At 46.3% G+C, this 15,715-nt stretch overlaps 1 protein-coding gene across 5 annotated transcripts in view; it reads right to left on the bottom strand.

The window, feature by feature from the left end:
- Positions 1-15,715, bottom strand: part of DYM (dymeclin) — a 323,209-nt gene that overhangs the window by 61,089 nt on the left and 246,405 nt on the right. For all 5 annotated transcript variants that reach the window (XM_058676968.1, XM_058676967.1, XM_058676971.1 and 2 more), the window contains one exon: positions 13,716-13,829. In XM_058676968.1, coding sequence (XP_058532951.1) covers positions 13,716-13,829 — 114 coding nt within the window. The remainder of the gene's footprint in view (positions 1-13,715; positions 13,830-15,715) is intronic.

The following is a 15,715-nucleotide window of genomic DNA, read 5'->3' as shown; positions in this document are numbered from 1 at the left end:
TGGGAAGAAGTATTCCTTACATGCTCTCAGAGGATGTCAATACTGCTGACACAAAAATCACAACTTTAAAAATCAGGGACTTTTTAAAAAAAAAGATTATTTTAAAAGATATAATATTGCCATATAATACTAGATCATTAAGCCAACTTAGGACTTTTCTGAGTGCATGTGGGACACAGCTGGAAGGCAGCTCTTGGAAAGTCATGGAGAGAGCCTGCACCAGGAGTTAAAGTAGACCTTGAACCTAGATTGAATGGTGAGCTATCAATTTCTGTTGTCTAAACCACCGGTTGACGGTACTGGCAGCCCAGGATGACTAAAACAAAAAAATAAAGCTGCCATGAACATCTGTATACCCAAACAAACAAACAAACAAACAAACAAATGACAGGCCTAATGAGCAATTAAAAGAAAGAAAACACAAGACAGAATAGAAAATACAAAAGCCTATCACATTTAACCAGGGTGGGTATTATGATGCAACTCATGGTTCAACTCTATGTAAATATGCATCATGGTGACAAATGTAGCCTTTTACGGGACTGGGATGAGAGTGACAGCTGAGGTTTGAAAGCCGCTGGTGTAATAGCTGTACTGCATCATAGACTGTAGAGCTACAGCACATCCATCCAGCAGAGGGAATCAAGAGAGTTCTGCTGCTGTAGGGCTCTACACACACACCTTTTCTCGTCCTGGATTTCTCCTTTTTCATCTCAGCCTATGGAGACTTTACTCTGGAAATCTGGGAGACAGAGAAGGTCAAGTCCAGGTTGTTCCTGAACCTTCTCTGACCAGCCCTTCCCAGTAGTGTCTCCATTCCCTCTCTGCCAGAACTGAACCTCTACGCCATTCATTGTCCATGTAGCATATGCTGCTCTGCTTTGTCAGCTGCCTTTGCAAGGGCACGCCTTGTTGCTCCTGAAAGCTGGGGCATTAGTTCTGAGGGCAGGGGTGGTGTCTCATACGCCTTTGTTTCCCCAACAATATCCTAGCAATGCCATGTTCAAGGTGGGGGTGAACAAACCAGCTTCAGATGGAACCAAATGTGAAGACACATTTGTAAGTTTCAATGCATTCCTTGTATGTTTTAGGTCTTAGAGATGATGGTGACAATGACACAGATTCATGCAAAGGGACAGGCGAACGCACACATTTTGAGATTCATATCTGGGACAGAGGAACAAGGGTGGTAGAAATGGGCAAAATAAAGGGCTGGTAGAAGAAAGGGCACAGACTCCATCCTCCCACCCTCCACTCTGAGCCTGGTGGAGGGGTCCTTGGCATAGCATGTCCTGGAAAAAAGCCTCACTTTCCCAGGAGTAGAAGAAAGTCATTTTGATGCTTTGTACTAACACTTTACAATAGGACAGCTGATCCAAGAAGAACTCACATTTTGGCTGACAGGAAAGAGATATATACTGGCAAAACTTGTATTGGCTGGGGCTCGGCAGCGTGGCCTAGTGGCTAAGGTCCTCGCCTTGATCCCATATGGCCGCTGGTTCTAATCCCGGCAGCTCCACTTCCTCTCTATCTCTCCTCCTCTCAGTATATCTGACTTTGTAATAAAAATAAAATAAATCTTTAAAAAAACAAAACAAAACAAAACAAAAAAAAAACTTGTATTGGCTGAGTTTGGCTCCACGTTCTGTGCTTGGTGCTGGTGATATTTCTGGTTGAATGGAGGTGCCCATGAGGTGCCATAGGAATGTGGAGAAAGAACCACCTGTGTGTGCCTGGGTGAATCTGGGTGGGCTTCAGGGGTGGGGGCACAATCAGCTCTCCTGACAGATGAGGCACAAAGCTGGGAGAAGCTGAAGGAAGGAGGAAGAGGTAGGAGCAGCATGTACACAGAGCCATGCAGCAGGAATACTGCATAGGGAGCTGGACACAGCTTGACGTGTAGGAGAACAAAGCGACACAGAAGCCAGGAATCAGGCCAGGAAAGGAAAGGAAAGGACCCGGTGTGGTGAATCAGAGCAGGGTGCTCCCTGGAGTCACTTCTGGCCACGGGGCTGAGGTCTTGGGAGGAAGGAGCGCAGAAGTGGGGACAGCAGTTAGGACAAGAAGGCAAAAGACTGGGTGGAGAAGAGGGAAGGCTCAGGAAACCACCACAATGGTCAGAATGTGAAGCTGGGGGCAGTGGAGGATGCTGGCTACAGAGAGAAGCAGGTGACATGTTGTGGCTACCCTGAGGGCTGTGCCTGTGGAACCCCAGGGTGGGACCACCCGGCTTCAGGTGACACACAGCCTGGAAGCCAGATTCTGCTCCAGGGTCAGATAAATGGAGGACACTTGGGGCCTAGAGTGAGGAGGAGTCTCTCAGGAGGAGAAAGGAGTTTTTAAGCAAGTCAGCACTAAGCTATGAAAACTGCTGAGAGTTCAGTTAGTTTGCCTGTCTATATTTCTTTTTCCACAACCAAAGATTATAGTCAAAGCATTCTGAACAGCAAACACAAACTGAAGGCTTTAAAGATCACTTGGTTTGAAACTGGTTATCACTTAATTTCTGTGATTTGTCACGTATCTTAAGTAAAGGCCAAGTTCAGTTTATGTCAGTAACTGTACGATTCCAGTTTGCTATTTACTCAAAGAGAAGTTATCCTTTGGTAAATTCCCCCTTGAAAAGCAGGACCTAACTTGCAAACACTAGAGAACCCTTAGTACTCAGATCATACACATAATTGACTGACCCAAAGGAGAGAAGGAGCTTGGCAGCTTAAATATGAGGCGGAGCGGGAGTGCCCTGGGGACATGTGTGGACCTGGACGCATGTGACCCATCACAGTGACATTCAACCCACTCCACAGCGAGCCGGCCAGTAGCTAGGAACCTGCCCTACTGGGGATGCAGACTGTGAGCACTTTGAGCTGCAGCTTCTAACTTGGCTCCCGGAGTTAGCTTTACTTATTTCCTTCCAACCCCTACAGGAGAAACAAGCAACACTGTTTCAGAGTCTGTTCTTCAGGTCTCCATTTCAGCAGGAAGGTCTGGAGAAAGTGATGACCTGGTATTGCTTTTCACCAGCTTCGTGGGATACCGGATAAGAAGAGAATGTTTAGAATGACAGTAATACTATTTACACTGAAAAGCCAAGGCTGTTTAATTCTACAGACAGACAGACTGGGCCAAAGAGTATACATTCCCACACACCATACTGCACAAATATTTTAGGAGGCTATATCAAATAATATTTGACTGAAAAATATTTTATTTGGTTGAAAGTCAATTACCAAGCCGTGGGCTTCTAGATCTGCATGTTTACTTGCCCCAGCCTGGGAGGACACTTCTTGCTTCAGTTCTACAACATAAGGAGAGCTTCATAGGCTTCTGGGGGCTCGGCTTCAGCTGACTTTAGTTGCTGCCTTTCTCATGAGTGAGGAGCACTGTGACTCTAACAGCCCACATACAGGCTGGGAAGCACTCTGAATTTCAGTGTTTGATTTCTTATATTTGAAGTAAGAATAAATCAGTAAACACACACCATTCTGTACTTTCAGAAACCTTACTAAAATAGCCATTTCTAACTGAACTCACATACAAGGACGTTATTACATCTCTGACGATCATTTGATCAGTGTATGTTACTAAGCCACCCTGAAAGACGACAATGCAGATACTATGCAACACATGCCATGAATTTTCCATCAATTTTAGATATTGAATTCTGTGAATTAAACCTTACAGGCTTCAAGTGATTCATTATATACACGCAATGCAAAAAGCTGATAAAACAATTGCGATAATCCTATCAGAAGGAGAAGAGCCCCTTTCCCCTAGCAACATCTGTGGTAATAATAGGCTACCATTTAAACCAATGAGGATGACTCCTAGACTATGAGTAAATGCAACCTCGGTTTCTTTTCTAGTACCAGCAGAGTGAAAGGCATGCTGGACTCTGGAGTACAATTCCTTGCTATGTTCCGACCAGAGCTAACTGGCCCATGGAAGGAGCTGAACTTGCTGGACCTCTCATGGATCGATTAATTTCTCAAGCTAGCCATAAAACAAAGAACTATATTTTCGTTTGTACGTCACTGTGTCAGGTATAAAGGACATTTTCTTTCTGAACACAGTAAAATAAACAGAAAACATAGTGCCAGTTAAGTGCAGTGTAATAGTCTTCACACTCTAATTCATTCTACCTACAAGGTAGGTACTAAAGTGAACTACAAGGTTAAACTTTGGGATCTGCTGTGGCTGGTGCTTGTTAAGCAAGACTGTTTGCTAGCAGAATTGTAAAACACAATGCGGAATTGGAATGAGTGAGCTAAAGACCACGGCTGGTGAGAGAGAAGCCCAAAGAAAGGAGCTGAGGTTTTTCAGAAGGGAGGAGCACTGAAGGGAAGGACTAGAATGGCAGCAGAGTGAAGCAGCATTAGCTGTTCATGGAACAGGAAGCAGATGGGGAAAGGGGAAAATACAAAGTTCTAAGAAGGTGGTGGCCTAGTGCCCAGCTCTTGGCTCCCAAGCACCATTATCCAAAACAATATAAATAACAAAGAAGCATGGCTGGGGGAAGTGGCTGGCTCCAGGGTTGGGGCCTGGGACTGCAAAAACAGAAAGTTGTGGTACCACAGAGAAAGGCAGTCTTATCACCAGAACAGGGTTGCGGGACTCCACCAGAGGAGCCCCACTGGTCAACTAGAATAATTTGAACAATGGAGTCAATGAATACTCATATTGAATTTACAACCCATGAGAGTAAAACTTAAAATTATCATTAAAGAAACACCAGAAAGCTAAGTTGCTCCTTTGGCGTTAAGACTAATGGGTGAATGACAAAACAAGTGGGAAACAGGACACCAGGGAGGTCTGGAAGGATCATCCCAAAGTGTTCACGAATGGCTAAGGGAGAGTCATTCTTCACTAGAGAAACCTAGTGGACATCAAACCAGACGGTCAAGGCTGGCACCAGTAAGGAGACATGCCAACACCAATGCCTGAGGACATGCCAGTGCTAAGGGATTGCTGCCATGTGCACACGACTTCATCACAATCACGACAAAATACTGGGAAAACCCAACCTGACAGTGCTGCACCATAACCAAGCGGCACTCATCAGAAATGTCTTACGGAAGACAAGACTGACTCACGGCTCAGAGCAGGAGGGACGAAGGAGCTCTTCTAGATTTCCAACATCCCTGTAAGTCTAAAATTACTAAAAACATTAGAGCAGCAAATAGTGTTGACAAATGTCTTCCATTCTGATCCTCTATATTTTTAATTACTTACTACCATCTACAATTGCATTTATTTTACATATTTATCCTACTATCTATATTATGCATAAAAAATTCAGTTTTACTGAAGCAGGGAGTTTTCATCGGTCTCAGTTGCTGCTGATTCTGCAGCATCTTGGACAGTGCTTTGAATGCACAGGGACAGACAGTACTTTAGTTAAAACTCCAGAGAGGCTGGTAGAATAAAAACTAGAAAAGCAGGCCTTAAGATTAGAAAATTTTATTCTCAAACTCCTGATTTCTATTAAGTCCCCCACTCTTCTCTTTAGAGTCTATAACGTGAGCTTTTTACTCGTCTACTCATCACATTTCCTGGGCAGCCACTATGTAACACAACACTGACCTAGGCACCAAGGGCATGGAGACAGGCAAGACAAGACCCCTGTTCCCAAGTTGTTACTGAGTGGGAGGGGGAAAAGATTCAAGCAACCAAACATAAAGCAGATGAACACAGGAGGCTCCCACGAGTGAGGCAGGAGCTATCCCAGGTATTTTGAGGGGTGGGGGATGCACAGAGGGAGGAGTGAAGGGAAAGCTTCACTTTTCTCCAGGCCTTTAAGGAATGCTTAGAAAGCCAAGGTGGAGGAAGGGCTTATCAAGAGAAGGATCACAGGAGCCAATGCAAACAAGCAGGAGAAGAAAGGCTCCAGGCTCAGGTTGGCTGGGGCACTGGGGTGGGGGTGGGTGGGAAAGCCGGGCAAGGACTGGGGGCAGCCTGGGCTTGGCCTGGGAGGACTCCAGATTTCATCTGGGAGCACCAGGCGCTGACCTCTCAGTACTTCTGGGTAGGAAAGGAATGTTAACAGGGCACTGGCCTGCAAAAATCTGCCACAGAAGTCCACAAGAGAATTCTAGACTTGCAAGAATTCACGAATCGCAGCTTTCTAATACACGGTGTTCTCAGCCTGGTCTTCCTACGTCAGCAGCTTGGCCTGAACACTCTTGCCATCCGCCGCCCCTGCACTTAGCACCCCACAAAGTGTTGGTTTGAGTGGAACAAATGCCTGCCTTGGTTCGATTCCTTACTCACTGCACTCTGGCACATAAAGGCTTAATGCTGTTTTGCAGTACAGCCCTCAAAGCAGCTAGTCATGGTTCAAAATTCTCCTCTCCGGGTCATACAGTCTTTAGTTCTTGCCTATGTAACTGGCAGGCTCTTTATTGTCACCTCACCTGCTCCTGTGCACATCTGGGTTTACTGATGTGCTGTGAAATGTGATGCTCAGGCCGCCCTAACATCCCGAGTACAGTCTTCGCAGCAGAGAACACAAGAGCGGCCCAGCATGGACCGGAGGATGCCAGCCTTTGTAAGCAGCCAGCTTTGGCCTGGGCAGTCACCTCATGGCTTTCTCTGAGTTGCCTCACCTGGAAACCTCGGTCAGAGCAGCACAGACTCACAGCCCTGCTACAAAGTGTTACTGTTACTGTGCTCTCACACCAGACTCACTGGCTGAACCTACCAGCATCTTGACAAACAGCCTAGAGAGTAAAAGGGCTGGCAGCTCACCACTCACTTCTTCATTTCGAGTTTTGATTCTGCTTAAAAAATATATTCTTCTGTCTAGCTGATCCTCATTGAAGGAGAGCATGGAAACAAATCAGAATGGAAAACTGCAAATGTACAAATCCACTAGCTGCACGCTCCTGCCCACTGTCTCCCTGCTGAAAGCCCACAACTGGCTTGCCTTGCCTTCCTCCAGGGATCAAAACCTCTTTCTATTTTGAGTCTTCTGATGTTCATGCAAGTTCAGTCCGCTCCCCTGCATTAGGCCTCTTACTTCATTTTTTGCTGCTGAAATAAAATACCTGAGATAGGGTAATTTGTCAGGAGAGGTTTGTTAGCTCACAGTTGTAGAAGTTCAAGAACAATAGTGCTGGCTTGTGCTCTGCTCTGGGGAGGGTCCCTGGCAGTGCAGGAGAGATTGTGGCAGAGATCCCAGGGTGAGACAGGAAATCAGCAGTGGATGGGGTCAGGGTTGTTCTTTCTGCGATCACCGCTCTTGGGGGAACTCACTCACTCACTCCCAGAGACCAGCCACAAGCAGGGAGCTGGATGGGAAGCAGGGCTGCTGGGACCAGAACTGGTGCTCATATGGGATCCCGGCACGTTCAAGGCAAGGACTCTAGCTGCTAGGCTACCACGCTGGGCCTTCATTAATTTTTTTAAACCCATGCTTCCTGGAGAATAATGCTCACATAATTTGGGAGGTGGAATGGAAGAAGAGATCACTGTGCCAATGGTGGGCAGGGCTGTGGGCACCTGCAGAAGTAAAGCTTTGCCAGTGGCGACCAGCATCTTCCTGCAGCCTTCCCTCGGGTGCAGCAGGCAGGCAGGCCACTGGAGGTAACACTGTGCCCACTTCTGACTTCCCGACTACCAGCTCTGCTCCCCTAGCATACTCAGTGATTTTCAAGTCCTTACGTTAAATCTCATCTACTTGAATCCAGGAGTTTGATTCTACTGACAGATATGGAAGGAAAACAGCAGTTATTCTGTGAAAATGACTTTATATGGGAAACAGAAATGCCAGTTCACGTCCCAGCTGCTCCACTTCCCATCTAATTCCCTGTTTGTGGCCTGGGAAAGCAGTCGAGGACGGCCAAAGCCTTGGAACCCTGCACCCACGTGGGAGACCAGGAAGAAGCTCCTGGCTTTGGATTGGCTCAGCTTCAGTCTTTGTGGCCAATTGGAAAATGAACAAGTGGATGGCAGATTTTTCTCTGTCTCTCCTTTTCTCCATAAATCGGATCTACTTTTCCAATATAATAAGGAAATATTAAAAAAAAAAAGAGAGAGAAAAAAAGGGCTCTATGAGCCCTGCAGCCAATCCCAGCCTTAACCAGTACAACTGCCTCCGGAGAACAACGGCTTCTCCTTGTCTTGGGCCTTCCAACCCTCACATAAGCGCCTCACCTTGGCAGACTCTAACCTAGAACCAGGAAAGTGATCCTGGCTTCTCCACTGAGCCGCAGAGGAGATGGGAGACGCAGCAGAGTTGATAGCACTGCTCTCCATAACTTGGTTGTTGAATCTTTAAAAAGTTTTCTATTCCTCCTAAACTACATTTTTTTTGTTACCAGTGTATGCAACTTAGCAAATTTTGTTTCTTCTGGTAAATAATTCTGCCTACCCTCATCTGCTGTAGTAAGTAGAAAGGCCAATTCCTTGTTTCCTTTGTCATAAGAAATTGGCCCATTCTTGGTTTTCCTCATTGCCTCTCACAAGAAGAGAGAAAATTGTCATCAAAACCTCAGGCAGTTATCCACTTTGTGAAGGATGATAATTTTAGTCCATGCATTGACAAAATCATCCTCTCAGGAATGGAAAAATGCTCCAAAATATCCCAGTGGAACTTAGCGCCAGTGCCTGCCTCCTCACCACAGGGAGACACACACTGCACGTGTGTTCCATGGCCAGCCCTGCTCAGCCTGAGCGTGGCCTTAGAATCCTTGCCCATTCTGTCTAGCCAGCTAGGACCAACCGCCAAGAGCTGCATTCAAGATGGAACCTACTTGCTTCTAGGCCAAGCAGCCATCTGCCTATTATCCTAACATCTCCGAGGATGAATGAATCACTTCCCCAAACTTGCTCACTCCATGTCTAAGCAGGTCCATGTGTTAGACACTTATTTCCTCCCTCATTTGGGACTGAAATATGTGTTTCTATATGCAGTGTCTAACTATTGGCCCTAGTATTACCTGCTGAGACCACACATAGCAAGACCCCATCTGCCTCCAGAAACAATTCTTCCAGTGCTTCACCACAAATCTTCCCTTCTTCAGGAGAATAACAGCAATTTGAGTTCTTTGGATCACTTCCTGTATGCATAATGACTCTCCCTCAGAGTCTTCCAGATTTTCTTAAGGTGTGGCATCAAGACAGCTTGCTCTGTGGGGTCTTGTCCAGATGGCCTTCCCACAAGATACCGCCAAGCCATGTAACACTTAGCAGATAAGCTTCCAACCATGACAGCCCGGGCACCCCAAGCTCTGAAAGTCTACCGAGTGGCTTAAGGTGTCCTTGAGAATACAAAGTCCAAATCCACTTCCAAAAACCACCAGTTCTCTACTGACTCTGCCAGCATCCATATTTCAGTCTTCATACCCTGGAACTTTGCAATCAACCCATCTCTCAAGGGTTTCAAGGTCTTTCCTTCCCCTACAGACAATCTTCCGGACTAACTAACTGATGCTTGGTGGTATTGTCCAAGACAAGCAATAGTCTTCTTCTTCTTTTTTTTTTAAGATTTATTTTATTTTTATTACAAAGTCAGATATACTGAGAGGAGCAGAGATAGAGAGGAAGTGGAGCTGCCGGGATTAGAACCAGCGGCCATATGGGATCAAGGCGAGGACCTTAGCCACTAGGCCATGCTGCCGAGCCCAGGCAATAGTCTTCTAACTGGACTCTCTGTGGCTTGACACAATAGCCAGGGTGATTGAATCATGGCTCTATTGTAGCATCTGCACTCCCCTTACCCCATTACCTTTGCCCCTTATTCATGTCATGTCTGGGTTTCTGGCTGTCTGTACGCCTGGCATCTTCCTGCCATAGAGCTTCCTTAGTGACCACCCTTACTTCAGGATCAACACACCTGACTCCTCCTTCGCCTCCTTCTTTCAGCTTTGCTACATGTTGCCCGGAATTACCATTCTTGGTAATTCCATGATCCTACCTCACTACTAGTCATACTCCCTCTTTTGCTTTTTTTTTTCTTTTTATGGCTAAAGATTTGTTTGAAAGGCAGCTGCAAAGAAAGGGAAAGACAGAGGGAGAGATAGAGAGAGAGAGAGATCCTTCTACTTACTGATTTTTTTTCCCCAAATAGCTGCAATGTCTGGGACTAGGTTAGGGCAAAGCCAGGACCCTGAATCTCCATCCAGGTCTCCCATACAGGTGCAGTGGCCCAAGCACTTGGGCCCATTTCTACTACTTTCTCAGGTGCAATTAGAGGAAGGTGGACCAGAAGTAGAGCAGCTGGGACTTAAACCAGTAACCAAATGGGATGCTACCATAACAGGCATGGTTTAACCCTCTGAGCCATAATGTTGGCCCCTACTTTTTCCTTATTTTCCATAGTACTCATCATGTTCTAATACATTTGCCCCTTTTGTTATTTATTAAGCTTTCTATTCACCTCTGCTTCCTCCTGCTAGCCTGTGAGTTTGAGAAGGGGTAGATCTTTGTTCACCAATAAAGACCAAGTGCCTTGAATGACAGCTGTCACAGAGCAGATACTTGACAAAGACTTGCTCAGCACTGACAGAATCTGTGGCAGGTCTAACCCTAGCATGTCTCCTGTCCTTATCTCAACAGAAGCAATTCCAACCAGCCACCCTCTGCGATGCTTTGTCTGTTTACTCTTCCTCCCACAAGCGGCAGCCCTTCTCCCAGCGCTCACATGTCTGCACTCTGCATTTTAGCACTGAATCTTCCCTCCTATCTCACTCCCTCCTGAAGCGGGGCTCTCCACTCCAGATGCTGATTGCCTGGAGCCTTCGGATGCAGAGGCTGCTTGCTCAGACTCCATACCCTCTAGAGTCCAGAGGTGGAGCTGGGTTCTCTGGCTGGCCCTGTGGTTTCCTGGCTAGTCTTCCTTTACAGGAAGGGGCCCAACTCAAGTGAGGCTAGTACCATCCTCTTCTCTTCCTTCAAGCTGTCCCCGCTGACACCTGCACCTCTCTCCTGTCACTCCTATCCGCTTGCTCCTGGTCTTTATCTCTGCCTGGGAATGGCTTATCATGGCTCATTCAGGGGCTCAGTCACACATCCAGATGATGTCCGTCTCCCACAGTCAGGATCAATCCAGACCCTGTTATCATTAAGATCTGCTCTGCTTCTGAAACTCTGTCCTAAATATGCTGCTCTCTAGTTGCCATCTGTATCACTTCTGCCATGCCTGATCTTATCAGAAATTCTCTCCTCCTCCCTCTGCTGTATCACCCTTTCCTGAAAGCCTTCTGATACTTTCACTTCTTTCCTGATTCAGCTTAGACACCAAGAGCCAATGCTTCCCTGGAGCAGCCATTCTATTCTTCATGAACTTTGTTTTGGTTCACACAGTGCAGTTTATATCAATTTGAAACAGGGGCCAGCCAGAAATGGGTTTGGCTGCCGCTAGTAACATTGGCATCCCAGACAATCCACTCCCTGCTAAGGCTTCTGGGAAAACAGTGGAGGATGGTCCAAGTGCTTGGGCCTCTGCCATACAAATGGGAGGCCCAGAAGGAGTCCCAGGCTCCTGGCTCTGGCCTGGCCCAGTCTTGGCTATCTTGGCTAGTTGGGAATGAACCAGCAGATGGAAGATCTCTCTCTCCCTCTCTCACTCTGTGTGTGTATGTATCTCTGCCCTTTTCTCTGTCACTCTGCTTTTCAAACAAATTAATAAACAAGGAGTCAGGAAACTTGAAAAAAAGCCTTCCTGGACTTAAAAAAAAATTAAACAGCATGAAAACACAAAAGTAAGAAACCAATGTCATACTTCATGTGAAAATGGAAATACTATGAACCCCTCACATCTACAATTTTCAGGAACAGAGTAATATCAAATCCACAGTGTCAAGGGGGGTTTTTAGTATAGTAGTTAAGGCACAGCTTGAGATACTTGCATCCTATATTGGGATGTTTCAATTTCAAAGTTGGCTCTGCTGCTAATCCGGGCTTCCTGTTAATGCACATTCTGGGGAGCAGCAAGTGCTAGGTGAAACGCTTGGCTCCCTGCCACCCACATGGGAGACTTGGACTGAGTTCCTGGCTCCTGACTTTGGCCTGGCCCCGCCTCAACTACTGTAGGTATTTGCAGAGTAGACCAGCAGATGAAAGCTCTTTCTCTCTCTCTACCTTTCAAATAAAAAGGAAAGGAAAGAAATGCTGGCAGGCCGGGTGAGCCATGGTGGGGCCCACTTATGCTGTCTCAGGGGACACCTGCCTTTTCTGCCCAGGGCCGAGTGCATCACACTGCTGTTCTGTTTCCCAGAGTTTCTGGGAGTGATGGATGTGACTCCTCTGCTGTCTTACAGATGCTGTGACTGTATGGAAGACGTTGTCACGTGCTATGACACCTCTCCATCGCTCATTAAGTAGGGGTCCTACCGATAAGTGTTGCTAAACACTGCTCCCAAATGGCAACTGGGGAACATAAGTGGGGGATAAAACACTATGAAGGGGGTCAGATGCCCTTCTGGAAATAGTAGCTAAAAATTAGAGCTGGTGAAGAAAAAAACTAGAGTTAAGCCTGAGGTTTAAATGACGGGATTACCTCAGGGACACTTTTTTCACATAAGTACAAGGGCATTTTTTTTTTTTTTTTTTTTTTTTTTGCAGACAGAAAAGTTTATTTGCGAAAGGACCAGGTGAGCAGGGAAGGGAGAGGAAGGGGAAAGCGCCTCCGGAGAGCCGGGAGGTGGAGTGCCTCTCGAAAGGGGAGGGAGAGAGAGACTACAAGGGCCTTATTAAAGCACAGGATCTCTCCTCCCTTTTCCATGAAATGCTGCACTTTCCACTACCTGTTAGGGGACCCTGGGGCTGGCTTCCTAGGTGCGACTCCCCCAGCCGGATCACGTTCTAGGTGGATGGTTCTGGGTGAGTTTCCTAATCTCTCTGCCTGTCAGTTCCCACATTTGAGAAGTTCAGGTGATACACACCATCTTCCTTAGAGGTTGCTGCGGGGACTTAATGAGCTGACAAATATAAGCCCTTCAGAGTCCCAGGTGGCACTAAGTGAGCACTGTGTCAGTTAGTGCCACAGCTGCCATCTCCACTGTCACCTTCCCAGCGACCGTGACACCACTAATGACACTGAATTGGCTTCCCTGGGCTAAGAACACCAGATGCCTGTTAATGATAGGTATATGGACTATTCATAAGCACAGACACCAACTACTCGGCAGGACACAGGTATGCGACAGAAACCCTCTCCATCACAGTACCAAGTATCGGTGCACAGTAGTGTGGGAACTATTTAGAGACCTTCTCTGGCACAAGTACTGGGTAAGTGTATTAGTCACCTTTTCATTCCTGCAGTGATTACCCAAGACAGACTACTAATGAAGGAAGAGGGTTGATCTGGGCTCACAGTTTGGGAGATTCACAGCGTACAAACAGGCAGGCCTGATGGTCTGGCCACCCAACGAGGCCAGTGGCAGAGTGTGCATGGAGGAATGATCTCATCATGAGCCAGGAAGCAAGTGGAGTGGCTGGGCCCGAATCAGGTCTTACAGGCAACCCTCTCAGGAAGCCCACCCCATGGTGACCTGTGTGGCTCCCAGCAGACCTGAATGCCATACTTGGACTAGGCTCCCATATTTGCAGTACCACCCACCTAGACTCTGAGGGCCAAGTATGTGAGGGCCATGTCCTATTGAAGGCACAGCATTAGGCAGTATGACTTGGGAGAAGGGCTGCCCAATCACCAATGTCTCCATCAAGAGAGACGGCAGTTGAGTGTCCACTGAACCATTCTTCAGCCATCTTACCTTCAGTCTGTCTTTGGGCAGTGCAACAATCCCTTGCTTAATGATTTCCAGGACTCGCTCCACAGACAGCTCTGCTCCAGCCTGCAGCAACCTCGAGCTGAAGAAGGTGATCACCTGGAATGTAGTGTGGGTTTGTCAGTGAGCAGCTGCAGCACATGTATTTTCAGTACTTGTCTTTTTCATGCTGGTTGTATCCTCCTACTCCATGTAGAGAGTGACCTGGTAGCTTTTTTAATTCACTAGCCCTCCTCACCCTCCAGTGTTTGGTGGCTCATTTGGAACCAGACCCTGGGTATTCAGAGCCTGCTTGCTCTGGCTGTGCAGCAAGTGTCTCTGGAACTTTGCCCTTCACTGTGCGGCTTCACCTTGTGTTTCGGAGGCCTTCTGACTGCAACACCCACCAGGTGGGCAGATGAAACGAAACTGGGAGACCTGTCACATCTGGGGCTTACTCAAAGCTGTCAGGAAAAAGGCTTACCGGGAAAGGAATTTCATCTAATCGCTAAAGTGACTTTGGGGGATTATCAACGAATTTAATTTATCCACATCACTCTTATCCCTGAGCTCCAAATAATCAGCAGAAGCTGGGACTTCTCTTGGTTCCAGTCACAGCACAGCCTCAACCAGGCAGCCACATATGAGTGTGGTAGTATTCTGAAAAGAAGAGTCCTTTAACCCCATCACAAAAACAAAACAAAACAAATAACAACAACACACTTGGTTCTGAAGCAGATCCTTTTCATAACCACACTGTTAATAAATCAAGACAACTTGATTCCTTTTCATTCAAGAGAGTAACACATGCTTACAGTTAGACATGTAAACATATAAAAAAATTGTTGTTACTCTTGTTTAAGTCGATCTTTTCCTGATTTTTATTTTAAATATTTATTTATTTTCATTGGAAAGTGAGAAGAACAGAGAGGAGGAGGAGACAGAGAGGAAGATCTTCCATCTGATGATTCACTCTCCAAGTGGCTGCAATGGCCGGAGCTGAGCCCATCTAAAGCCAGGAGCCTCTTCCCGGTCTCCCACTCAGGTGCAGCGTCCCAAGGCTTTGGGCCATCCTTGACTGCTTTCCCAGGCCACAAGCAGGGAGCTAGATAGGAAGCAGGGCAAAGGGACATGAACTGGCGCTCATATGGGATCCTGGCACATGCAAAGCGAGGACTTTAGCCTCCAGGCTACCACAGCAAGCCCTTCCCCCCTTTTTAAAATTATTCTAAAGTATAACAACTTTTACCCATTCCAGTGGAAAGTATACTTGATTATGTGAATGCCACTGAACTCTATTGTTCTGGAATGCATAGAGACACTGCTAAGCCAGGGCCATTACTGAACCTGGGCCTCACACTCTGGCTGTGAGTGGAACACAGGCGGCTGCCTCAGAGGCCAGAGAAGTTATTTTTTTCTCTTGAGCAGTGATGTGGGTCCTGATACTTACGAGGTACTGATTTTATCACAGCAGATTGTTTTGTTTTCAAAATGTACCTAAGGGCCTTAATTTTCCTAAGCCAAACTTTATTTTTTATCTAATTAATTTATTTATTTGAGAGCCAAAGACTTTACTGAGGAGTCTGAAGGGGTGGTGGGATCTGGCAGTTGTGTTGAGACTGAGGGGTACCTGAAGCCTGCAGCTGGGACCTTCCTCCCTCTACGTCTCCCCTAAGTCAAACTTTAAACCCCTCCTGGGATTCTGAGATCAAATTCGGTTCAGTTTATACACAACAGCTATGCAAACTGATTTTTATAACAGAGTGACTAAGTCTCTGAAGAAAGACAACACAAATAGAAAACATATTGTAGCAGTTTCAATAAAACCTTAACCAATGTCTTTCTTTTGTGTAAACATATAATTTTCATTCTTAATTATTTTCTTTGAGTTTCATTTACCCTTATTTTTCTAGTTTTTGAATGTGCATTTTAGATCACCAAATTAGATCTTACTGTATTTTTGCTTTAAACAAAAAAGAAAGTTTCATTTGCAAGGCAAATGCACA

The sequence above is a fragment of the Ochotona princeps genome, chromosome 18 (assembly GCF_030435755.1).
Source record: "Ochotona princeps isolate mOchPri1 chromosome 18, mOchPri1.hap1, whole genome shotgun sequence".
NCBI lineage: Eukaryota > Metazoa > Chordata > Mammalia > Lagomorpha > Ochotonidae > Ochotona > Ochotona princeps.
Note: the sequence above shows the minus strand (reverse complement) of the source record. Positions and strands in the feature narration are given on the sequence as shown.